Source organism: Podarcis filfolensis (genome assembly GCF_964270895.1).
Source record: "Podarcis filfolensis genome assembly, chromosome: 1".
Lineage (NCBI taxonomy): Eukaryota > Metazoa > Chordata > Lepidosauria > Squamata > Lacertidae > Podarcis > Podarcis filfolensis.
The window spans coordinates 43,889,884-43,916,238 of record NC_139604.1 but is presented as its reverse complement, the minus strand read 5'-3'; the positions used below and the strand labels follow the sequence as shown (position 1 = coordinate 43,916,238).

At 42.9% G+C, this 26,355-nt stretch overlaps 1 protein-coding gene across 1 annotated transcript in view; it reads right to left on the bottom strand.

Moving 5' to 3' along the window:
* Positions 1-25,974, bottom strand: part of ESYT3 (extended synaptotagmin 3) — a 38,813-nt gene extending 12,839 nt beyond the window's left edge. The window contains exons 1-13 of the mRNA XM_083574581.1: positions 25,415-25,974; positions 17,028-17,069; positions 16,284-16,418; positions 15,628-15,704; positions 8,621-8,687; positions 8,446-8,535; positions 6,224-6,279; positions 5,441-5,561; positions 4,605-4,766; positions 3,698-3,780; positions 2,401-2,449; positions 1,488-1,577; positions 1,007-1,069 (exon numbers count right to left, since the gene is read on the bottom strand). Coding sequence (XP_083430707.1) covers positions 1,007-1,069; positions 1,488-1,577; positions 2,401-2,449; positions 3,698-3,780; positions 4,605-4,766; positions 5,441-5,561; positions 6,224-6,279; positions 8,446-8,535; positions 8,621-8,687; positions 15,628-15,704; positions 16,284-16,418; positions 17,028-17,069; positions 25,415-25,723 — 1,344 coding nt within the window. The 5' untranslated portion in view covers positions 25,724-25,974. The remainder of the gene's footprint in view (positions 1-1,006; positions 1,070-1,487; positions 1,578-2,400; positions 2,450-3,697; positions 3,781-4,604; positions 4,767-5,440; positions 5,562-6,223; positions 6,280-8,445; positions 8,536-8,620; positions 8,688-15,627; positions 15,705-16,283; positions 16,419-17,027; positions 17,070-25,414) is intronic.
* Positions 25,975-26,355: the final 381 nt, after the last annotated feature.

Sequence of the window (26,355 nt, the reverse complement as noted above, 5' to 3'; positions counted from 1 at the left end):
CTGTTTTTGCTTTGTTTTCAGTTCTAAGGCTAACATGGGTCAGAAGCTAATTTTACTGAAAGTAGATAAGCAGCATACATAATTGTGAACAAGGGCTTAATCTCAAATCTAGCAACAGACAAGGAATTCAATTCAGTTTGCTTTTAAAGGTGAAACTTTCGAATTTGCATTTTCTGAAACAACATGAGAACTGAAATGCAGCTAGCCTTCGAAAGTTGCACTCCTTGGAATTTTGAGGTGCGGTTTTCCTACCAAACAATGTTTGCCAACATAACACATCGGGTAAAATGGTGCATAAAATGAATTTATTAGTGAAAATGCGTAAGGCATATTATTAGGGGAAATTTGCATTGAAATGCTTATGAATTTTCATGATTTTTTTTAAAATCACAAACTTCTGCAGAAGTGTGGAGAACTGAATTTAAGACTGTAAAAAGGTGAAACTGAAAGAACTGAAGCTGACAGATCGTTCCATTTTCAGCCAGCTAAATTCTGAACTTTCCTTCCCTCACTCCATCCCCTAAACAGGTGAACCCCTCCCTCATGGAGCCTTCACAGAATGATTGGTCTTATTTATTTTGTTGTTTGAAATCTCAACTTCCGCTTTTATTTTTAAAAACCCATCAGTTCACTTTTGGAAGTCACAGGTGTATATACTTGTCATTCACCTCCTTTCTGAAACAGAAGTTTTCAGAACCTGGAAGGCATTAGCAAAGTTGTGGATTCTAGTTTCCAGATAACACAATTATTATCTCAGCTAAACTGGGATGCTTGGCAGCAAAGCAGCAGCATTTGGTGCACACCAGAGATGGAGAACTGTGGCTGTCCAGGTGTTGTTGAACAACAACTCCAACCATCCCTGGGCCAAATGACAATAGGTATCCAACCACATCTAGAGGCCCATAGGTCCTCCATCTCTGCCCCTGCATCATGAGCATGCAGACACTAACAATTGGATTGTGTGCAGCTGGACAGTTTAAAAGTGTTGTTCCATCAGTTTACTCACAGGAAGATTGAAAGCCCTGTCCAAATACACAATGAGAATTGCTGTGGCAAAACCATTCTTGTCCTGTGGGAGGGAAATGAAATCCAAAATAAGACAAGAGCTTTTTTGATATCCTCACATGCAAAGCTGGTCTTGCGGACAGAGTTACTATTACTGTTACTATTCATCTGCCATGTGGCTGGGCAGGGGAACAATCAGGATGCAAATACCAACATTAGTTGACCACAAGCTGCAGCCTTGCCCTAAACAGACAATGAGCCACTTCTAAAATTTCCATGCCAATTGATTGACTGTCCAGTCAATGCACAGGGCTTCCTTAGCCCTTAGCTAAGGAAGGACTTTAAATGCAGCCACCACAAGAAATGGTTGAATTATGTAGCTAGCAAAGTACACATAGGCACAGAATGGAACTTAGATCCTTTCAATCAACTTGCGGCAAGTATCTCACTTCGGCCGACTCTGATCTCTCAGAAACACTCACCTCACAAAGTTTCTCTTGATTGGTGACCAGAGAAAACCACTCAACCTTTAAATGCACATGTCCACTTGCAATCTTGCTTAAGGGAAACCACTTCGTAAAGAAAGAAAAAGCACATCAGTGTCATAAATGCACATTAACCTGCAAGTGTGTCATGAATTGTGCACCAGGGGGAACTGAAGTGGCAGAACCAGCCATTTATCTTTAGTGCTTTATGGGGCTGAGTCTATCCGAGGTACACTTTAAAACCTTGATGTGCTTAAACTGCATTTTTATTGCTGGAATGGTGAGGTCCATAATAGACTCTGCTCCAATAAAGAGACCCAGCTTGAAAATACATAGGGTACTTAATTCTCCCGATTAATTGACAAGCACCTGCAGCTTTAAACTTTTCTGTCATGGTCCTTTGGTACTGCAGTATAACAACCTTTCTGTCTGTGTGTTCCTTGCCTGCCTTTTACACATCAGCAAATTGCTCTCGGGTCAAAAGAGCCTCAAGATTATAAGTCTTCAAATGACTTATGGTTCATCCTACAGCTAGCAGTATATGGGCTATGATTTCAGTATTTTTACCCCAGTTTAAAGTTGTATTCAAAGCAGTTCCCACCCCCAACTTGCATATGTGTGTGCATAAACACACAGAGAGAATTATAGGCATCTAATAAAATAGGCTTATGCCCAAGAAAGTTTTTGTCAGACCCTATTTGTTGATCTACTCTTTGTAGCTTTTGTAATCTTCCATCAGCTGTTTTGTTCAAACACTTAATATATTCGAGGATAGTCGTGAGAACTCAAGGTGATTTAAATCATCCCTATGGATCATTAAAATTTCGTAAAACTTCAAAGCCTATCGCAAAATCTGCACGCTTTCAAAAAACATTATAAAATGAAGAGTTAATGTGAGAACACATTTTACCTCATCAACAACTCTGTCTTTCATCACATCTGCAAGGTTTATAAGCAAGCTGTAAAAAGACAGAACAAGAATAAGATGTTTAGGGACTGTAGTATCTTTCCTTGCTTCTATGAGTTATAAACAGAACATGTATTGATGTTCCTGGTGTTCACATCTCCTCACCTGCATCAATTATGAATGGGTTGTGCTTTTTGATCAACAGAACTCTCTGTTCTAAAGTAATACAGACGCACACAGAACAGAGGTGCAGAAAAACTATCCCTTTAGTATCATGGAATATTTTGCCTCCTCCCCACCATCTCCAGCTGTGTGGCTACATTGCCTTAGAAGTGTCCAGTGGCTCTTACAGATTCTAATAATCTATTGTTCACCAGGAAGCTGTGCATCCCTTAAAATGAAGTCAGAAACAGCAAGGTTTGAGGGAGCTCCTTAAATCAAACAAGAACTGAGATAGTTGCTCCATATATATATATATATATATATATATATATATATATATATATACTGGTAGGTTCATCCCCCTCAATCCATTAGAATTAAAACTGGCTCAGACAATGAAGAGTTCCTTGTCTCAGGTAGGGATGGAGGAGGAATTTGTTTGGACTGCTTTATGAAGCATCTTGACAGTCCTGATCTTGCTTGTGGATTCAAACACAACACCTGGCAAAATCATGCACTTCTCTGAATTTTGCAATGTAGTTTTGCCTGTACTCCAAAAAGTACACACAAATATACATATTTTATGGTTTTTACTGGGCATTGAAAAGTATGTATTTTGCAGGTGCCAGGCTGCAGCATTCTACACAAGCAGCAATTTCTGAAACAACCTCAAGGGTAGCCCCATGTAGAGGGCTTTGCAATTGTTCAGTGTAGTTTGCCAAGCTACTCCTGTCTAGGAATGAAATATTACTTTTAAACTTACCAATGTGTTTAAAAAGGAAAAGGTATAACTGTACTGAGACTATACCACTGCAGAATGCAGATAGAGCAAATGTATGTCAGAATGCTTTCCCTTGCACTTTTATATATGTATATAAAAACAAACTAGCATGTCAGGGGGAGGAATTTAACTATTCTCTACCCTCTAGCTGTTGATGGCAGAATGCTTTTGAAGCATGAAAGTATTGCAATCTGCAGTTTCCCCACCTGAATTCAGAAATGGTATAGCCCATGGAGGATTGTACCATGGGCACTTTTCTTTTAATTCTAATCGCACTGGCTCTTTTGGTGCAAGAGCAGCAGAAAGAGATAAAGCAGAAGGTTGCACAGATGAAAGAGGAAAATTTATATCCATCACCTGCCCAGAAAGTCATCTTTATCGGGATCTTCATCATACAGGTCTACCTCTAGATCCTGACCAGGTATCTCATGAACAACAAACTGTAGGGGGAGAGAGTGTGTGTGTTAAAGTAACAGAATATTGTACAGCTATTTTTCTCGAAATGCAGTTGCAAGCCTTCCTATTATTCTGAAGCTTGCGGAAAGTGAGCTTTCCTGTTTACCAAGCACAATCCAGCAGAAGTGGGGAAGATGCCGAAATGCCTGCGTGCCCTTTCATGATGCTCAATTAAAATCAGAAAGGTACATGATTTCCTATCTTGTAACTCAGGAATGGGGAGCCATTTTTAGCTTGACGGTCGCCTTCTCTTTTGGACAATCTTCTTAGGGCAATGTGCCATAGGCAAAAACGGGCAGAGTAATGAGTGTAAATTATCTTTGTAGGGTAGGCAACTTTCTGCACCCACTCACTCACCCACCCACCCTTATAGTCTCCATTCTGGCAAACATCAGCAGAGTTCACACACCCATTCCAGCCAAGCACAAAAGTGGATGCAATGGGGGGCTAAGGGGCTGGGGCCTTTGGAGAGTCTCATGGGCCAGGTAGAGAGACTTAGAGGGTCACACCTGATGCCTAGACCTCTGATGAAGCTTAACGAGGGCTTTGCTCATTAAAGCCTTGCTACACCATTCAAGCAAACAAATGTTGGTTAAGGAGCCAGTAGTGAAATATTTCACAGGGAACTTTCCCCATCTACTCCAGTTCAATTTTACTTACTCATATAAGTAGTGATCTGCCTTCTTCCAAAGGTAAGGCTTTTTTATTTTATTTAAGTACCTTAACTTGGTTGTGTCTAGAATTCTGAACAAGGAGAGAGCACTGCATTCCAGCTTATTGCTAGTAAGAGTTCAAGGAGAATCATCACCTCAAACATTTCATTCCAGATGGGGTTCAGGTTCCTGTGCACTGTCTTGCTTCGGAATTGCACCTGACCAACCCTCAGAAGAGCGTAAGGGTCCGACTTCCCAAGGAAATTGTCCATTTGGACAAGATTTTCAGCTTCTTGTAGGTATACTCTTATTACTCCCTTGGAGAGCAAAACAAAAACACAGAGAAACATTAAAATATATAGACTTAGAATCCTCGCTAGATGCCTACATTGTAAAAAGCTACGATTAAGAAAATCCTATAAACACAGCAGTAAGAAACATGCCTGCTGTCTATCACTACGGAAGCTGGTTAATAAAATTTGACGAGGGTTAGCTTTTTACTAAAATAATCCACCAGAGTATTTACTGCAGACTCATTCCCAGCCTGCCATGTTCTCTCTTTCCTTATGGGGAGGTACAAAGAATCAAGTGGTGGGTAAGAGCAAATGCAAACCAGAGGTATAGTACAACTTTTTTGGTAGGGATTCCATCGCACACACCAGCAAATTCAGGTTGCACAATTTAAAGCCGATATGAGGTTCTTATGAAACATGTCCAACTTGCTCTCAGAATTGCAACTTTTGCTACAAGGGAAGAGAAAATACCATGGAAATTGCTGCAATATTGTGTAGCCCTCCCCCCTCAAAACAAATTGGAGTGAATGCTCATTAAATAGCCAACACCATCTCATCTCCCTGCAAACAAAGCAGGACAAACTGTCCCTTGCCTGAAGGTGACTTGGGCAAAGTAGCTAGAGGACAATGCTTGTTTAGAGAGTGCTCTTACTCCCTGAGCCAAGATTTAAAGAACACCATTCTCAGACACGACTCACGTATGGAATAGGGAACTTCAAGCGGGAAATGTCAATGTTCTTTTTCAGTGGGATGGTGATTCTGTTTGGCAGTACCAACCGGGCAGCAATGAGATCTTGAATCAAGGTATCTGAAAATGAACTGAAAGAGGAAAAACCACACACTTTATTTTTTAAATGCTTTGTACAGCAGCTGTGCTTAAGGCAGACCTATCAAGCTCAAAGCCACAGCTACAAAGTTGATTGTCTTGCCACAAATAACCCAGAAGAGGAATGGGTGTATGTGTCCTGGTTAAATTTCACATGCTTCGGATTTTTTTTTTTTTTTTGCTTCAGCAGGAAAAAGGAAAATCACATTGGCTCATGATGGAGGAACTCTAGGGTAGCCTTTGCCAACCTAGTGCCATGGACTGTCATTAAAAAAATCTCATTACAAAGCCAAATATCTGAATGCCCACAATATTAAATCTGAGAAAAGTTACAAAGCAAGCTAATAAATCCCACAAGCGCAACTGTGGCAAAATATATTCTTATCCTTCCCCACCGTTTGAGAAGAGTTCATATATTTTCTGGGATGTCAAAAAGTAACAAAGGCATTCCATGTGATGGGCAGAGAGACACTCTGCGTACCTACAGCCACTAGTATGGAACAGCTGCCATACAGAAGGGGGGTTAGAAATGGCCTTCATTTTGGAGATTGTAATGTGTGAATTGGTCCCAACACGACTCTGACATCTCTGGCACATCACCTTCCTTCAGATACAAGCCTTTTCTTTAGGATGATGGAAACAAGTGAACATTTACCTAATGCCTGGAGCATCTAAGAGGTTCGTTAGTCCTGCCCAACTGATTTCCAAATGCTATAGGAATTAAAAGAGAGAGGATGGGGGAGAGGGAGAAACCATGAGTTTAGCCACAGGAACAAACATGTATGTATTTACTTATAAACAAACAAATCTGTATAATACAGAACTGGCAAACAGTAGGAACCAAATTAGGAGCAAAGCTGTTTTTTGGCCTATTTAGCTGAATATTCTCTACAGTTGTGGTCCTCAAGATGTTGTTGCACTATAGTTCCCATCACCCCTGACCGTTGGCCATGCTGGCTGAGGCTGATGGGAGCTGAAGTCCAACATCTCTAGGACCACAAGTTCCCCACCCATGTTCTACAGAGATTGGCCTTTTCTCTCCAGGGTTTCAGGCAGGGGGTCTTCTCTAGCCCTATGTGGGGACATCGAGGATTGAGCCTGGAACTTTTGCTTGGAAACCTTTGTGCACTAAAAATATTGTACAGAATACAACGAATGCCAATAGATCCCTCAAACACTTGAAATCTCCCAATAAACATGCCCGTCATAAATCTGCCGGTGAAGGGTTGGTAATTACTAGCAATAACAATAGTTAATTCCATTTGTCTCTAATGTGTGGGCATGTCAGTTTGGTATGAGAGCTGCGCTGTGTGGTAATTCCATCTGAGTTCAGATTACTCACAAACACTGAAGGCTTAGAGGGTCATGCAGCCCTAACTCATGCCTATTATAAAGAAATTGTGGCTGCTACCATGAGTTCCACAAGCAAAGAATTAGCACACACATCATGGAAGCCTCAGGGCAACAATGTGCTTGAGAAGGAGACGAACTTGAGGCTTGCCATACTGTCGGGATCCTTCCCATATATTTGTTCAGTGTGTGTCAACTTTCTCAACTCAATTAGGCATGCCTAAGTCAGGGTGGTATTTTGCAGCACAATAAATCGCATTGCTGTTTCCAAAGCCAGCAATATTAGTTCTGGAACTGGTTAACCTGTATTTTAAATCGGTTTAAATTGGTTTTCCCCCCCTCTTTCCCCCCTATTATGTTTTTACTGTGATTTTATTGGTGTTAGCTGCCATGAGCCTGGCTCTGGCTGGGGAGGGCGGGTTAAATAAAATTTTTTATTATTATTATTATTATTATTATTATTATTATTATTATTATTATTATCATTTACTGAGGACTCATCCAGACTTCCTTTTGTGCCGTCTTTCTAGGCACAGATCCATGCTATAAAGCTCTGTGTCCATGTTAGAGAGTGGGCTTTCCTGGGGAAAGCTGCAGCCCCACCCCCCTCTAAAAAGCACTCAGACGTGGAGCTTAAAAGTGCAGACTTGTGCTTTCACCAGACGTGGTCCCTCCAGATGCTCTCCATCCCTGGTCTAAGTAATTAACAAATTCCAGAACTTTTTAGAAATGGTATTATCATTTGAAACCTATGCACCATAAGGCATTTTGCTTTTCTTACCTAACAGAAAACACCACAGCCCTAAGAGAAGAATTTAAGCTTTCTTCCTAGAAGCAGCCCTACCATGCAGCCATATGTATATAGTGGGGGAGCTACTGGGGCGATTGCCCCGGGTGCAAATTTTTTAGAGGCACACCCCAGCCCAAGAAGGTATGCATGCATGTCCTGCAGGTGCTCCACGACAGCAGCAGCACTGAGTGGAGGCGCTGGTTAGGGCGTGCAATACTTGTCTTAGGGGACACAATACTTTCCTTGCTCCGGGTACTGGCAACCCCTGCTATGCCACTGCATGCAGCAGGGGGAAGTGACCACCCTGAGAGAGTGCCTCTTTCTGGAGATAGGGGCACTATTGAACTTTATTTCAGGCAGCAAAACGTACTGAGCCAGAAATGATCTTTCTGAGACTAAGCAAAATGAGAACAAGCCTCAATGATTTAATGACCCCTGCAGAAGGAGATCAAAGGCTGTCACCCTATTCACACTTAGTACTAAGCCCCTTTCAACACAGCAGCATTTGTCTCTAAGGAATGTGTATGGGATTAAGGTTGTACATTTTGCCCTCCCCTCCCCTCCCTATCTTGCACCTCTGTTTTAATTGCCACCTTTTCCACAGTGCAGCAAAAAGCTCACAAGCATTTGGAAAAGGTCTGCTGATTACCTTTACTTTGTGCCTACTTTAAGTGACACGCTGACCAATATGTAAATTAAAAGCAGAAGTAAATTCCAGACTAGAATTCATAACTTACAGGTTTCTGGATGAAAAACAAGGTTACAGCACCAATGAAAGGTGGATCTGTCAGCAGGGGCTCCAGTATCACTCGCAATGTCCCATACAACTACAAAAGGCAAGGAAACCACATTTAGTGTAATGTATTCAGCCGCTCACACCATTTAGTAAACTGCAAGTGCAACTATACATACCTGTATTCCTTTCATTCCTGCTTTGAACTTGGACAATTCCATGTGAATTTCACAGTCACCTATATAACTGAGAAAGGGTTCAAATTAGCATGTCACTGATCTGCAAGGAAAAAAGCCCTTGAAATACAGAATACCAAATGCCCTTCTCATTGTCCTAAGCGGTTTTCCTTAGCTGCAAGTCAGCTGGTTACAAAATCAAGAAGGAAGCCCAGTTTCAAGCTCCCTGTAAACAAGGGGACAAAGGACCAGATTTTCCAAGCGGGGCTGGCCCACCTGCTTTGGGCGGCTGGATCAGCAGGGGCAGCAGATCCAAACTCCAAGGAATGCATCACCTTTCGCTGCTACTATTAATGTTTGATGTTTTATTATTATTTTTATATGTGTTGGAAGCCACCCAGAGTGGCTGGGGCAGCTCAGCCAGATGGGCGGGGTATAAATAAATAAAATATTATTACCGCTGCTGCTGCTGCCCTGTGACATGCACTGGAGTAGCATCTAGGCAAATAGCTGCTGGTTTCCTCCCACCCTTGTCCCCACTGTAGATCTTTATCCCTGCCTTGTTCCCGATGTAGATCGTCACTCATTCCTTCTTGCCTGGGGACACACAATACTGTGGTCCACCTCAAGTGCCAAAATGTCTTGGGCCAGCCACGGCCCCAGGCAAATACATTTTATAAGGTTTCCAGACAAATATGTTTTACAGTTTGCTCACTTGTCACAGGCAGTTGGCAGCTGCTTAGAAAAGTCAATTTATCTCTCAGATCTTTGCTACTACTTCTTACTATGCTTCTTAGAAACCATAGCTTCCCCCACCCCTTGTTTGGATTGTAAGAAAGCAAAACACATCTAAACAAACATAGGTCTCAAGATTAGCTTTATGCCACTGGTTAGGGGGCAACAAGCTAGTTGCATGCTTCTTTTTCTCATCTTTAGAGAGAGACTGACCAAAGCACATATTTGCACCAGACTAGTCTCACAGCTTCAGATCAGATGAACAGTTAGTACGTATGAAACATATAAGGTTAGCAAGTGACTAAACGCAGCTATCCTACACTCGGGATCTCTCAAGTTCAGTCCAATTGAATTTGATGAGATTTGAATCTGCAAAGACATACACACAATAATCAGGCTGCAAAAATTCTTTTCATTTTCCAGTTATTTGCAGCTATACAAGTCTAGAACTGAGAGGTACCAGAACTGTTCAGATTTTATGTTCAGCACTGAAAGGAGGTTTAGAATTAAACACCTGTTTAGGAAAGGAAACTGATGAGGAACCTGTGTCCTTCCAGATGTTTTTGGACTCTGTTAGCTCCAGCCTGCATAGCCAACAGTCAGGGATGATGGGAACTGGAGGATGCAACATTTGGGAGAATCACAGGTTCCAGAGAACCATAGCTGAAGGCTACTGCAAACAAGAGCGCAAAAAACTACTATTTTAAGAAATCTATAATTTTTGTAGGGGCATTGCACATGAAACCTTGGGAGGCTTTGAAGATGATCACCAGCTGGCTAAAATACTTGATCTTTATTCAAAAATACCATTTAACGTATCTCCTCATGATTAAAAGAGCTTCAGGAAACCATTTCAGATAACTGTTCGGCGCCTACTGAGAAGTGTGATTAAGTCCCTTGCTGCCAGACAAAGTATCTTACTGGGGTATCATCACATGGGGTGCTGTGGCCTCCATAGATCAGATGAAAGACAAACACAAATCTGCAGAGTGCTCACACACAAGTTTCTTTTTTTCTTGTATGTGCAGGAAAAAAATGTCATGTGTGAAGCCCCAAGTTGGAATGCAGACTGTATAACTGGGTTTAAACTCAGAAGTACAAAAGACACAATAAATATGTTCAGTTTGCCTTGAAATCACACTACTGCATTTACTACATTTTCAGCCTTTGCTCCACAGCCACAACTGGCGTCTAAAGGTAATTTTATGTGTCCCTTCTGAATTAAAAAGCACACATTAAATACCCAGTGACTCCTATAGCAGCCAGAAAGGCATACCAAAGCAAACCTCAGTTTAGCCAAAACTCACATGTCACAGAATCTCCAGAGTGTTAATCTAAACATGCACATTCCTGTGTGAGCTGCATCCCTATGCATCTCTCCAAAGGTTTCAGCATGTATGTCACATCCTGCTCCATACCAAACTGGTTCTTTGATGATAACATGCTTATTCAGCTCCTGCAACTCTCACCCACAAATATGGAGCCCTTCTCAAGCATGCAGCATGATGCTGCGACAGCCAACAAGGGCTAAGAGCTACATTTCCCTCAACACACCCTGCCCAATTTGACAAATTCAGCGGGAGAACCTTTGCACAGCCAATCCACCCATCAGCCAAAGACTAGCTTCCTTGTGCTTTGAGATGTTTTATGTTAGACCTTTTAAACGAAAACATTGTATACACAATATATTCAGGAGGAATGTATATATACAAAGCTCTATTACCAAAACCACAGAGCGGCAAATTTAGGCTGTGTACACATTACCATTGACTCTGGCTCCATTACATGAGATTAGACACAATCCATATCTATCCTGATATTTTAGGGAAACTTCCATTCCCTTTTAAACAGCTAACAGCTTGGTGTTAAAGCTGTGATGTGCCATTTCCAGTTCAACTTTCGAGGAAGCCAATTATATTTTGGGTCATCCTGCCTCACAAATCGGGCCCTTTTGAACTCCATTAGAACAACAGATAGTTCAGTTGGTTAGAGCATGGTGCTCATAATGCCATGGTTGCAGGTTCGATTCCCATATGGGACAGCTGTACATTCCTGCATTGCAGGGAGTTGGACTAGATGATCCCTCAGGGTCCCTTCCAACTCTACAATTCTAAGAAGATCCCTTAGTGGAGGCAGCAGCAGCAGCAGCAAAGGCTGGGCCAAACAGAGCTATGCAGCAGGATCAGAGGAGGAAAAGACTTGCACAACTTGCTTGTCACAGGGGTATGACAGTGAGCCAATGCTGATTCACAGATTTAATTGGATACCCGTTTTCCAAACTACTTCCTATGTGACAGCACAAGACACGTGCTATTAAATCCAAAATGGGTTGCTCATGCATTGTAGTCTATCAGTTAACATATCTGAAGTGACTCATCCGTTTAACATTGCTTTGATGCCCAAGTGAACTACTCTCACAAGCACCTTAGTGCCCAACTGTTTGGGGGAAGATTGCACAGCAAAGCCTTTAGGTGGGCAGGGCGGGGGGAGCAGAGAAGAAACAGGAGGCCAGATCAAGTAGCAGCCACTTCTCCATGGAGTGGAACCAATCCCAGTGAAAGCAACAGCGCTGGTCTTGGGGGCCAAATGTAAACGGCGCCAAAGGCCACCATGGCTGCAAAGGGAACATTCAGAAATGTACGGTCCCAACTGCTCGGCGGTGAGCAACAGGTGAGTCTGCCCAGCCCAAATCAGGCACACAGTTCATATAAATTTGGCACCAAATGTAAGTTGTGCTGCTTTTGGCAGGGATCAGGAGCTTCCGAGTGGCACCTATCCAGCCCAAAAGCCGTGGGGCACCAAATCCGAATGGCATGTCAGATATAAGCCAAGGCTGCAAAGGGAGAAATCAGGAGCGCAGTCTCATGCTTGCAATTGTTCAACTGTGGCTTTACCCATCCCGTGCCTAACCTTGGGTCAGTTGCACTGTTGCTGCTTACTGGGAGGCTGGAGGTGGCAGTGAGATGGAGCCAACCCATTTGAACTGTGGCAACCTCCACCCCATCTCACTCCTCTATCACACACGAAGCAGCAGTGACATGATCAGCCAGAGGTCAGATGAGGAGCAATGCCTCATCACACTATTTACTACTGCTGACAAGTGGGTGTGGCCAGCCCAAAGCAGTCTGAAAGACAAGCATTTCCTTACACTATTCCCATCCTCCCTACAAAACGCTTGTGTTTTGCCAAAGGGGCATGTGCGAAATATACTTTTGTGTTAATTGCTGCAACTATTATTCCCCCACCCCCCAGACTGCACTTATGCTCACAATCTGCGTATTTCACATCCTCCAAAGCGGATTGCACTAATCAGGCAATTATATCTTGCATGTTACTGGCTTTTCAGTTTCTTCCGTTGTCTTTGAGCCACGATGATCAGATTACATTAGTAATAGACAAGAGCCAAGAAATAAATTATGTCGTCATGTAATCACCATCATGCGGTCTTGTGTAACTCTCGAAGTACAGCCAATTATGTTACTCAGCTTTGATCAATGCTGAATTCAACCGGTAACGTGCAGCAACAATGCACTTAAGTAAAAAGCAGTCACGGGCATCAACCAAGTCAGCTTTAAGTACCCCTTTGGGGCACCTGCTTGGCCACCGTGAGAACATAATGCTGGATCAGATGTGCCTTTGGCCTGATTCAGCAGGGCTAGAGATCTTATGTTCTTATGACTGTCAATTCAACACAATCAGACTTGCCTATGCTAATCTAAAGAATTTCTAAACCACATAGACAAGACTGCAGTAACGCCAACGTTTAACAAAAGCTAAATATAAAATCTGGAAATAGGGTTAAGTCAAAACAGCAATGTTTTGTGAGCTGTCTCATACCCGCAAAACCCGTATGTTCTTTTTTTTTAAAAAAAAAAATATCCCAACCCCTTTGCAAAAGGTGTAAACTATCTGCAAGGGGGTGGAAAGAGGTGCATGCATTGCCCAAGTCACCATGCCAAAGCTCTCTCTCTCCCCAACTCAGCTGCACAGAATGGACTAGCTGAGGCAGGGCATGTGTTCGCATTCTGCCGCAGCTGGTTGTGTACAGCTATGCACAAATAAGAGCTAGGCCAGGGAGGAAAAATGTCTTGCCCTACAGCAGGGAAAGGAATCATGAGTGCAGCATACCAAGAAGACACAGTGCATTTCCCTGCTGACCTGCACAATTAGGGATCCTGTTCCTCTCTCCCTTCCTCATTGAGAGTGAGGGCAATGGGAGTCTCTGCTTGCCCTAAGTGATGTCATCACATAACCACACCTGATTACAGAGTCCTGTGTAATTCCCATATTCATCACGTGTTCCCTAATTGGTTGAGATCAGGCAGCGAAGAAGCCTTTCAAAGATAGAAGAAAAAAAATGGCACCAAAGCAGCAAGTTGCAGAAAGAACTGTTGTGGGGAACAACATGGCAAAATGTGATAGGTCCTCATTTCTCCTCAATCTTGACTATTTTCCTTCCCCCCAAAACAGCAATTTCACATTGAAAAGCAAACCTCACAAGACTTCAGCATAGAGCTAGAACTTCCCAACCACCAACACTTTGATAGGAAGGAATTCTTCTCCATGTTTAACCTGCTTAGCTTTATTGCAGGTCACATTTAAACTCGCTGAAAGTTGTGGAGCATTTGTCACATTACAGGTGTAAACAGAGAATTCCAGCTGCTCCCACTTTTTCTTTGAGCCGCAGAAAGGATCTGACAGCTGCTCCCAGTTCACAAGGCAAGGCAACATTCTCCAAGGTGCCCAACTGGATGAGCCGGTTTTTCTGTCCACTTGGATCCTCCCTCTGCTGGGACTCTTCTTTAGGTGACCTCAACACAGCATCCTCTGTGAGTCATAAGGAGGACTGCGGATACCAGCCAAGCAAGACTGGCCTATTTGTAATGGAAAGCTACCTGCATGTCCAAGCCCTATCTGAGATGACACCCACAAATCATTTTCACAATGATATGCCCTACCCCAGAGGGCACATAGTTGTGTCCAGGACACTGTTCCATTAAAACAACAACAACAACCCAAATGCATCCCCCGCTAAAGCAACTCAACAGCACGTCTTATAAAGAACTGGCTTGAACAAGCCAGCACCACACCATACTTTGCCTAAAGTAGCTTCTCTGGAATCTGCAGTTTTATGGGGTTTTGGAGACTACCGTAGGCTGGGGTAGCTCAGCTGGTAGAGCATGAGAGTCTTAATCTCAGGGTTGTGGGTTCAGGTCCCATGTTGGGCAAAATATTCTTGCATTCCAAGGTGTTGGACTAGATGACACTTGTGGTCCCTTCCAACTCTACAATTCATGATAAACCATTTTACTTTGCCCTTGGAGAGCAAGGGGACATCCAAAGTAATATTTTTGCCACTCCTTTCAGCACACTCTTTAAAGTCTATTTTCATAGCTATAAAGACTAGAAATTTTGAGAAAGTCAAGATGGCAGAAGGATTTAGCATCATAACAAATATAAAATCACATGGCTTTTCTGTAGTTTTGTAGAATATGTGTAACACTCTGCTAGTGAACTTTCACAGGCACCATCCACATACCTTCAAGTGTTTCTCGTTTTTCAAAACCACACCAGTTTTGAGGCTCCTGTTTTTAAAGTTTGCCATGTTCTAAATGCAGCCACATCAGAGAGACAGTCACCTGCAGCATCATGAATAAATACTGGCTGCAGCTTGTGGTTAGTTAGGAGAGAGCTTAACCACAATCCTGGATTTGGACGACAGGCTAAGCCAAACCTTGCCTTGCCATGGTATGGGAGTAAAAAGACTGGTGAGGAGGAAAACAACTGCAAGTACCTCCCTGGGAGCCCACACATTCCCATAGTCCTCCTGAGAAGCCATAGCTTGGTTTATCATGATCTGACATGCGAACCAGGCTACAGAGACCCTTGTAACTGCCCACTGCACTTTTTCTCTTTTAGCAACGTAGGAACAGGACTATATGCAAGCGCAGAAATAGCAACAGACAGCACAGGCTCTGCATTCATTAAATACTAATAAAGGTACTTTCCTTAATGGGCTCAGCATTTCCCCCAAACTATTTTCAAACATCTCTCAGTGTTGCAACATACTGTATGTCCTTCTCTTTGAGGTCCCGGAGGAGGAGGATAGAAAACATAATTGATTGATATAATTGATTCATGGAAAGCAATTCTATCAAGGTGCCCAAATCAGCTCATTGACTTTCCTTGACCACTGCACTGTAAGATCAGAGAATTCTCAGTGACAAGCTATAGGGTGGTGGTGGCGGCGGGGGTGGGGAGCAATACTGTCCTACCTTATTTGCAAGTCCAGGATCACTTGTCTTCTATCAACTTCTTTGGTATAGGCCTTTACTCCTTTGATTTTAGGGCACTGAAAGCAGAGAAGACACACAGCAGTGTTATCAGCCACTGTGATGAGCAACATACTGAAAAAAGGTCCAATTGCCTTGGAAAACAAGTAGAATGTTCAAATATCAGACTAGACCCATTTAAATCCCAGAGGAAACAGGAAGCGGAACTTTGAACTTGGTTATAGCAGGCAACTTGCCCTCTAAATCCTGTCCTGCTAAATTCTAAATCAGAATGAAACAAGGTGTCCTAAACTGAACATCCCTCCCAGAGAAGAGGAATTCTGGTATTTAACAATGCTGCTAAACAAAATTCAAGGCAGAAACAAATATTTTGGTTAGACTGACACTAAGTTGTTACAGTCCTAACAAAGGCTGGCTGTTTATACTTCTTGATATTTTTTAAAGCGCTAAAGAGCAGAAACTAAGCAGTTCACACACTTAGTATAAATTGAGGTGCAGGAAGAGAGGAGGAAATCTCTCACAAAGAGGTATATAGAAGTTACTTTGCTTTTAAGCACTATTCCTCCCCCTGCCCGAGCCACATATCCCAAAATCAATTAGCTTAGCTTAGGTTTTCACAGCCAATGCCGTCACCTTACCTTGTCTCCAAACTGGATTTTAGTGAATGTACATGTTTTCAAGTGCACGTTCTTAGCTCTGATTTTTGGTTCAAGGACTTCCTTAAATGTTTTTTCCATGATGCTCCCAAAGTATGGCCAGGCCTGTTCAAGAACCTAAATACCACACAAAGCAGAAAAAAAGAATAGAAGCTTTGCATCATACAATGGAGTCTGTACTGTGGTTCTGAGTATCTAAAGATAGCAAGCAGAGAGAGAGAGTTTGCTAGTTTCCTTTTTTAAAAATAAAATAAAATAAAATAAAATATCAGATTACAGCAGGAGCACTCAGTGAGGAGTGGAGTCCACTGCCATTTACTGGGAAGGAGAGAGGGAATGGCGAGGTGGTGAAGAGGCTGGCGGTGTGCAAATACATCATCACCACCACCACCCTTTTCACCAACCGTTCCTGGATTCTAGAACAGAAGCAGGAAACGCATTCAGCACCAAGGATTGCACTGAAAACACATGAGAAGGCCAGAGGGTCTCAAGTAAATGCAGTCCAAAACTAGAATAGCCCAGTGGCCAGTGATAATTCTTATGTAAACCTTATATAAACTGCCTGAAAAGTGGTATGCCCAACATGAGAATTTAACCCACCCACTCACTAGAGCAAATACATTTATTCACTGGACATCTATGTGCTGTGTTTTAGATCTAGCTTTAAAGAGAATATATAAAGTCTGTCCAGATCAAACTTGTCTTGATGTTCGTTCAGTGCCTCACCTTGTTCAGCCATTCCACCCGTTCAACATCAGGGAAGTGAACCTGGCAAGCAAGAATGAACGAACAAAAAAGCGAGATGTGAGCTCATTTTTTGCAAAAATGAATTATAGACAGGGTGAAAGTAAAGACAATGGGATTATGAAAGACATTGATGAGAAACTATGGTGCACAGAACAACTTGTGAGGTTCTTTTCAATGGGAGATAGTCCACTGATGTGCGTGCGTTGGCAAACTTAGTAACGGGTTTCCAAGGAAGCTTGTGCAAATCTTATCGCTACGCTTTCAAGAATACTACTTTGGGCTCCCCTTTCCCAACAGGGAAATTTAAATTCATTGAGTCAGTGGCCTTCAGAAGTCAGCATTTAAGGCATTCTTGACAATACAGTCAAAAGAAGCAAGCACACAAGCAGGATCAAATTATCAGTAACAGGAGGCCAATCCTTCAGAGTCCAAATCCTAAACGGCTGCTTTTTTCCTTGCCATACATTTAAAGCACATCAATTTCCTGCAAACTGTAACTTATTCCTCAAAAAGCTATAATTTCCAGCTCCTTTAACGAACTACAGTTCCCATGATTCCTTGGGGGAAGCCATGTGCTTTAATTATATAGCATGGATGTCTGTCTCTCTCACACCCATCCAGTTATGCTCTGCCTTGACTAATTTGAGCTCCCTTAGGGATGAAAGAAGTGCCTATTTTAGCCACCTGACAAGCCAATTATTCTCCATCATGACCAGGGCAGTTTTTCTATGCTGCAGTAAGAGGACGCAGCTCAAAACAAGACCTACAATGCCTACAAACTATGGGAAGTTAGAGCATCACTTAAAATGCAGACCCCCTCATACACCAGAAGCTTTGGGGTTTTCACAAGATTATTTGTTCCACAAAAACTCCAACCGATGTAGAATTTACATAACTTTCCTGACTATGGTGCTTGGGGTTCTGTTCTGGGCTTCACTTGCTTCTGCACCGTTCAGTTCATAGAGCTCAGCCAACTCAAACATTCATTGTGTGCCTGTGGAATAGACAGGACCACTTCAGACTCAAGCTGGGACAATTCTGTTTTGAATACACCTCAGGGTAAAAAGATACCCTGATTGTGGAAGGCTAATATGTCAAGAACAAGAAGGGTTTAATCCTTGCATTATTATTGCTGTTTAAGCTGGTAGAGCATTCAAATGCAGTGGAACCTTGGTTCTCGAATGCCTTGGTACTCAAACATTTTGGCTCCCGAATGCCGAAAATCCAGAAATAAGTGTTCCGGTTTTTGAATGTTTTTCGGAAGCCGAACGTCCACTGCGGCTGTCAGCTATTGTTTCCGGGGTGCCTGCACCAATCAGAAGTTGTGCCTTGGTTTTTGAACGTTTCGGAAGTTTAACGGACTTCCGGAATGGATTATGTTCGAGAACCAAGGTACCACTGTACCTGAACCTTCAGTCTGACTATGCTATAGCCTGCTATTTATTAACATTTGAACTGGCTCCAAGAATGACGAATTCTCCATTTGAAGATTGTCTCAGACACAGAATCTCTTGACTCCAAGTTCCTCCCACTACTGTAAACTTTGCTTCTGTAGCACTGTCTGAACCATCCATTAGTGACATGTAAAATTTGGTAGATACACACTGTTCATGGCCCAGATAGATGTGAATCTGAGAGGATTACTGCTGTCCCAAAATATTCACAGCAAAAACTTAACCCTGTCTACTGAGAGGTAAGACCTATTGATGTCAACGGGGCTTACTCCCTAGTAAATTGGATTGCAGCCTCAGCAATCTGCTTCCACAGGTGCACTTGGGAAAAGTCTCACCTTAATTCAAATACAGTTTTATTAGAAAGGTAGAGCACATGCCATGCATGCCAAAAGTCCAAAGTTCAAGCCCAGCATTTTATTTTAGTTTAGTTAAATAGCTGATATGATCACATCATGGGCAATACCTCTAGCTAAGCCTAGGGAACACTGCCGTCTCTCAGAGTAGACAATCCTGAGCTTGATAGACAGATCTGACATGATATAAAGGAGCTTCATTCTTATGAATTAATTTGCATCTTTTAAGAGTGGAGGTTTCAAGCTAAGTCTAGTTCTTGCCATCTACAAATTAAAACGTAAAAGCCCTCCAGCATGCTTTTCTACACATAAGCAGTTACTATGCTTTTTCTAGAGGTCAACACACACAGGATTTTAAAATCACCTCATCTTTTACAGTAAATGGTATTAACACATTGGTGTTACTCTTATATGATAAAATGTGCAGCCTCTCAGGTGCTAGAGATCAAACACTGCTGGCATTTTAGTAATAAAGGAGACCAATACCACAGGAACCAAGTGGCATTGATCTCAACTGTCAAGCCTTTCTGCAGGATTCACTATGAATTGCAATTTTCATACTAATCAAAACTGCTCTTCTTCTCTATAAAATACCAGTTTATTACAGCTTTAATACACAACTGAGCTACCGTATTTTTTGCACCATAACACTCACTTTTTTCCTCCTAGAAAGTAAGGGGAAATGTCTGTGCGTGTTATGGAGAGAATGCCTACGGGTGGCATGCCTACGGATTTTCCTCCTCTAAAAACTACGTGCGTGTTATGGTCAGGTGCGTGTTATAGAGCGAAAAATATGGGTACATCTTGCTTCAATGTTCTAAGAGAATAATGTCTACTTAGATTATTTGTGATAAAATATCAGTTTCTCTAAGGGAATAATGTTCTGAATGTGGATCCAAATTTATGATGTTTTAATTATTTGGTTGTATACTTCCATGGTGTTATTTTTTAAAAAATGAATTGGTGGTTTAAAAACACTCTTATAAAATAGTTTGCCCTATATACCAGTGTCAGTGGAAATGTTTTATGAGAGCAAATAGTATTCCAACCTCTGGAAACAGCTTTTGTGAAGAGCCTGGATGCGTATCAGTAATCTGCAAAAATGAAGCCACCCCACCTTGTGCAAAGTCACCACTGAATACAACCTAAAGTTCTTCCTTGCCAGTGATATGAATGTTATAGCCGACCTTCAGTTTTACAGGTGTAAATAGAAAGTGGAGCATTGCTGTCCAGTAAAAACAAAATGTTTTTCACCTTGACAGCTTCCTCTTTGTTACACAAGAGCAAATGCCACAACATGCAAATAACTGGGCTGGAACAATAGCAGGAAGCAAGATCAAATGGTACCATCTGAGACAGAAAACATCTGTATTGTATGTTGTATGCAATGTTAATGCTTTATATTGGGTATACATTGTATTTATGTACGTATATGTGTTCCAAGTGTAAGTTGTTTGGAGACCTTTTAACTTCACACAACCAGTGACTCTAATAAAATAATAATAATAATATTTCTGCCTCTAAGATGTTTCCCTTCCCCCTCAAAGTGAGACACTTAAGGTGCCGTCTAATACTTACTTTGGAGTAAGTACCACTGAATACTGCAGGTCCTACTTCTGAGTAAACATGCAGAAGTTTGTATTATTAGGGAGGCTGTTGATACCTCCACAGGCAGTATCTACTGGTGGACCTGGGTGAAACTTCCTGCAGAATCAGTACTGGGAATTATAAACCCAATAATTTAACAATAGAAAGTTATTGGGCAGAAATAAATAAAAAAACACATGCAATGCCAATTATTTTACTCTCAGCCTTAGCGTTCATAACCTGCCAAGCTGGTGCATTAGTTGGATGCCTTTGACCAGGTCTTTACTCAGCCCTGTTGGCCAGTTTGCAGTTAGGATTTGTAAAACTTGAATATTTGATTTGCACTTGTATATGCAGGTCATCCCAATGCATGCATGGCAGGGCAAGTCAAAAATAGGAAAGAACAAAAAACCCCAACACCAAATCCATGTACTGAAGCAAACCAGAAGTAGCAGATGAATCCTGCTTTAACACTGGCAATGGGACAATGTCCCACACTGCACCCGAGAGTAGGAAGCTAGCTTGATTGGTGCAGGATACATAACATGGCAGACAAACAACTGTCCATTCCCTGTACCACAGCATCTGCTTCACTCTGCCTTGTGGCAGGGCTGACCCTGACTTGTGGGGCGCAGAAGATGGTCCACTTCTGAACTAGATTGTTTCACCTATTGACTAATTTGCTAGAGCATCACATAGGCATTCCATTCAGGTTGAGGATTTGACAGTATATTATATACAAAGTAATGGGAGCATCAAATATAAGAGTTTCCTGACAATTCCATCCCAATGACTGAAGCTAGCTAGACAACCAGCAGGTTCAAGAGTTTGATGTCAAGAATGAGGGCCCCTCCCATTGCAAGAAAGCAGTAAAAACTTTAAAACATGCATAATAAAACCTCACACACAGGGAAAGCCCATTTGTTGTTGGCAAACCCAGCTCTGATGCAACCTTCTGCTGTTTACGCTACCCAGACCAACACTTTCATCACAGTGACTTTGTGGTGGTGAATGTATCCTATGTCACTCCAAGCAGAAATGATCACACAGAGGCATCCACCTTTAAAGCACTTCCTTCTGAAAGTCTAATAATGTTCTCAATTATTTATAACTGCCAACACCTTTACCTTGGGTTACATATGCTTCAGGTTACAGACTCCGCTAACCCAGAAATATTACCTCAGGTTAAGAACTTTGCTTCAGGATGAGAACAGAAATCATGCTCCGGTGGCGCGGCAGCAGCAGGAGGCCCCATTAGCTAAAGTGGTGCTTCAGGTTAAGAACAGTTTCAGGCTAAGTACAGACCTCCGGAACAAAATAAGTACTTAACCTGAGGTACCACTGTACTACGTAAAATATTTTTTTTCCAGTGAAGGAGGAAAAGCTGCTCTTGACCTTCTGCACATTATGTTGTACAGAAGTAAAGGGAAACCTATGAAGCAATAGAAACTGGACAAGCAACATTCAAGGATGGGAAAATATTTCAGATACTTTAGGCATCCATCATGATAATACATTGGAAATTCCAGAGTACAATACCAAGGCCTGCTTCTGCCGGAGTGTGTGTGTGTGTGTGTGATTGACTGCAACATTGACACAGCTGCAGCAAATAGGGAGGTGGAGTAGATCCTTGTGGGGGAGTCAAGGATTAGTGATATTCCCAGGGTGGAAGAGGCTGAAACACAGACGAAGGCTAGGTTCACATTCTCTTTTACTGTGAACTCCCAGAGTTGCCAGTGCTGGGTTTTTCATTCATGTTCACTCTCCAAAATGCATCTGTATCCTTTGTTATAAGATACATCAAACTGTGTTTTACACAGGTTAGAGTCCTTCAGTCATTTCTAATTCATCTCTAGCCAAGGTGTAAACATCTTTGCATAAAACATCCCTGTTCATCAATGTGCTGCCCCCCAGTCTATGTATAAGAACATAAGAAGAGGCTGCTGGATCAGACCAATGTCTCTCCTAGTCCAACATCCTGTTTTCACAGTGGCCAACCAGGTGCCTGCGGGAAGACCATATGCAGGATCTGAGCACTTTCCCCTCCTGTGGATTCCAGCAACTCGTATTCAGTAGTATTGCTGCCTCCAACTGAAGAGGCAGAGCAATAGCCATTGTGTACACCAGAGGTGCACAACCTGCAGCCATCTAGATGTTTCTGGACTACAACTCCCATCAGCCCCAGCGATCAGGGATGATGGGAGGTGTAGTCCAACAACATCTGGAGGGCTGCAGGCTGCGTACCCCTGGTGTACACAAACAGAAAGTAATCAAAGCCATACTGATGTGAACAGCTGGGGGGGGAAGCTGTGAAATGCAGGGGAGGGGGACAACTTCACTGCTCTTTCAGGTGGTAATGTGAACACACCTTAAGCTGTTTGGAGAAAGGGCGGGAGGCAAAAATGATGCAATGCATAAATAAATAAGCTGCCAGTGCTACAACACCACTCAAGGATTAAAAAAGGATACACTAATATAATATTTAGGAGTCACAAGGGCACCCTGAAGACAGATTTTCTTGTGATCCAAGGTTCTCCAAGAATGTGGCTCAAAACAAACAAACAAATGTGGCTTCTGGTGGTTTCTGAGTGCCTTGAAGACAGTATTGAAAGAGATGTTTGGTGGAGAGAGGTGAACAACATCAAAGCTATGAGTGCAGATGGGACTTGGAGGAGTAGCAATATCTACCTCCCTAGGTAAAAGATTGGGGGGAAATTGAGAGAAGACCCAGGGGTGAGAGCTGGAAGAGAAGTCTTCAACAAGGGAATGGTATGGCTACATTTAATGCACGCAAGTTGAGCTTCTGTAGAATAGTATTTGGAAATAGCCCCCCACCCCTGTTTTGCATGCTGCCATTCTTTCTCTTACTTAATTTTAAACTGTTGAATTAATTAGGTTAGCATATTTATACTGTTTTATACAATACTCTTTGGGCTGATTTTTAAATATTTATTTACTGAGATCATGTTGATTTCAAGTTGCTCCTCCTCTTCCTCTTTTTTTTTTTTTGGAATTGTTATACTTGCTCTTGTTCATCCTGTGAATGACTTTAGGCACAGTTTTGTGAGGAAGCAGCACAGATACAAACAGATGATCAAAAATTATGATCAAATTGCCTCAGGGTCAAGTGTAGCAAATTGCACTTTTCCCTCTGCATGTTACTGCTCTTGTAGAGCCAAATGCATTTCAAGCAGAGAACACTATATGAGTTTGACAGTGCAATCCTATTCCTCACAATGCAAACACTTGCTTCAGAGTAGGTGTTTCCCTCAGTACCTCAGCAGGAGAGGAAAGGTTTAAGTTCCCCCTCTTATCTCCTTCACTGTCAGTCCCAGCTGATGCAACTCTACATTTAAAACAACAACAACAGAAGGTTCAGAAACAAAAAATGGCATCCAGCTAAGTTTTAACCAGAATAGGCCCACTGAAGTTAATAGGCCCAACTTAATCATGTTCATCTGTTTCAATGGGTTTACTCTGAGTAAAGCTTAGCTGACTATCACACAAATACCCATTAACCTCACATGTGGTTTGCCCAGGGCTCCAGAGAGCACAATATAACTGAACTCCAAACTCTCCATCATCTCAGTTCACTGAACAGATGAACCACCACAGTTATTTTAGCCATCACTGTTACATCTAATGGCATATTAATGTCAGTGGCCTCACAAGCACATACATTTCAAGATACTGCCTGTTATCCAAGTGTTGGACTGGGACTATTCAGATGTCTATTCAGACAAAACCTTTACCTTAATATAAAAGTGGGGCTGGGGCTGGGGGGCGGGAGGCAGAGGTCAGGTGTGTCCCCTTGTCATTAAACATTTTCCCTCTCACTGCTGTGATAAAACTAACACTGTCAAGCTCAATTACATCTTTAGAAAACCTCTACAAATCATCAGAAGATGGGGACTCTGCACCCTCCAAATGCATTCCTGACCATTGGTCATGGTGGCTGAGACAGATTGGAAGGAAAACCAACAACATATTACCTTTTCACTATCAGGACAGCCAATCAGAAGAAGAAAAAAGCACAGGGGAAACAGCCGCAAACAACTACAGGTGGCAGCCATGAGTTTTAAGTTTTCTTTCCTGATAACAGTTTTTGTTTTAACCGTTTCATAAGCTGCCTGGAGCCTGAAAAAGGCGGCACAGAAGTGTATGAGGCCGCAATCCTATAAACACTTAACCAGAAGTAAGTCCCACTGAATTCAGTGGAGCTTACTTCTCAGAAGAAGTTTACAGGATTGCATTATAAGTGACCTACAACATTTCAGAAGCATGCTTTTAAACATCAACCAGTGTGACCACAAAAGATTATCAAAAACCATTCAAAAACATTTAAAGGCTATTAACAGCAATTAAATATACATTACAAAACCAGATACTGAAAGCTAGACACCCATTTGGCTTTCAAGGCCTCATGGGGAAAGGATCTGTAAAGTTGTGATTCTAGTGACAAGAACACTCCACTCAAATCTTAGATTTCTACTGAGTATGGACCAGAGCAGCACTTCAATGCAGTAGCTTAAGGATATTAAAAAGTCACATTAATTATTAACAGATTTTTAAAATTTATTTACCTACTGACAATAAGCTGGGGTGGCATCTCTTGGCTTAGTTACCACTTACCTCCAAAGTTTCAGACCAATCTTTCAACATGACACCACCAGAATGGAGAATTACCATTCAGAAAAAGTGATACAAGGGTGATTACTGCTTCTCAGTTTCAAAAGCAGACAACCTGAAAGGTTGCTTTGGCTCAAATATTGTTTCAGTTTCCCTCTGAAAAGCTCCTCACCGGTTTGGAAACTGAATATGAAGCAGTCTATAAATGCGTAAGACAAACCTCAGCGCAAAGAAATAAACCTCAGCGCTGATAAATAAGGAAACGGGCACGATTTTTCCAGATTGCCATACGGGATCCAAAGCGGTCCCCCACAAGCGCCCCTTTCCCCGCCCGCGCACTTACCCAGGCCGGCAGCTGCTGCAAGGCGATGCCCTGGCTGATGGCTTGCTTCTCATCTTCGACGAGCCCGAAGGCTGCCAGCAGCCGGGAGCGCTTCTCGCGCCGGTTCCTCCGCCACCACATCCACAGCAGCAAGCCGATGAGCACCCAGCTGGAGCTGAGCCCCACGTAGCCGGCCAGGTACACGGGCGCCAGGCACAGCAGCGCGCGCGCCGCGAACGAGCCCAGGTGCCGGAGGACGGGCGACACAGGCTTCGGCTCCCCCGACGCCGGCGCTCCGGCGCTCGGCTCAACGCCCGGCGGAGCCGGCATGGCAAGGAAGACGAAGACGCAGAAGGAGAAGAAGAAGAAGAAGAAGTGGAGCTGCTCCTAAGCGAAGGACCGGCGGCGGCGGCGTCGCTTTTCCTCGCCCGTCCAGCCAGGCGCTTCGACGGAGCTGCCGCTTCTCTAGCGCGCGGAGAGTTCCAAAGCGACGACCATCGCGGACGCCACTCAGCGGCTCCAAGGCTTCTCACAGCCCGAGCCACGCAGGTGTTGTTGTTGTGGCGCTTGGCCCCGCCCCCTAGGCTTCTCTCAAGGGAGGGGATAGGGTGGGAGAGACCATGGGCGGAAGAGGCGCCCACTGCTCTCTGCCGCCCTCTAGAGTGCCTCTCTTTTCATGGCGACGGAGGAAGCTACTACAGTGGTACCTCGGGTTAAGTACTTAATTCGTTCCGGAGGTCCGTTCTTAACCGGAAACTGTTCTTAACCTGAAGCACCACTTTAGCTAATGGGGCCTCCCGCTGCTGCCGCGCCGCCGCAGCTCGATTTCTGTTCTCATCCTGAAGCAAAGTTACCGAGGTACTATTTCTGGGTTAGCGGAGTCTGTAACCTGAAGCGTATGTAACCCGAGGTACCACTGTATTGATCCATCCAGCAAAGGGCCATCTACACCAGGGGTTGTC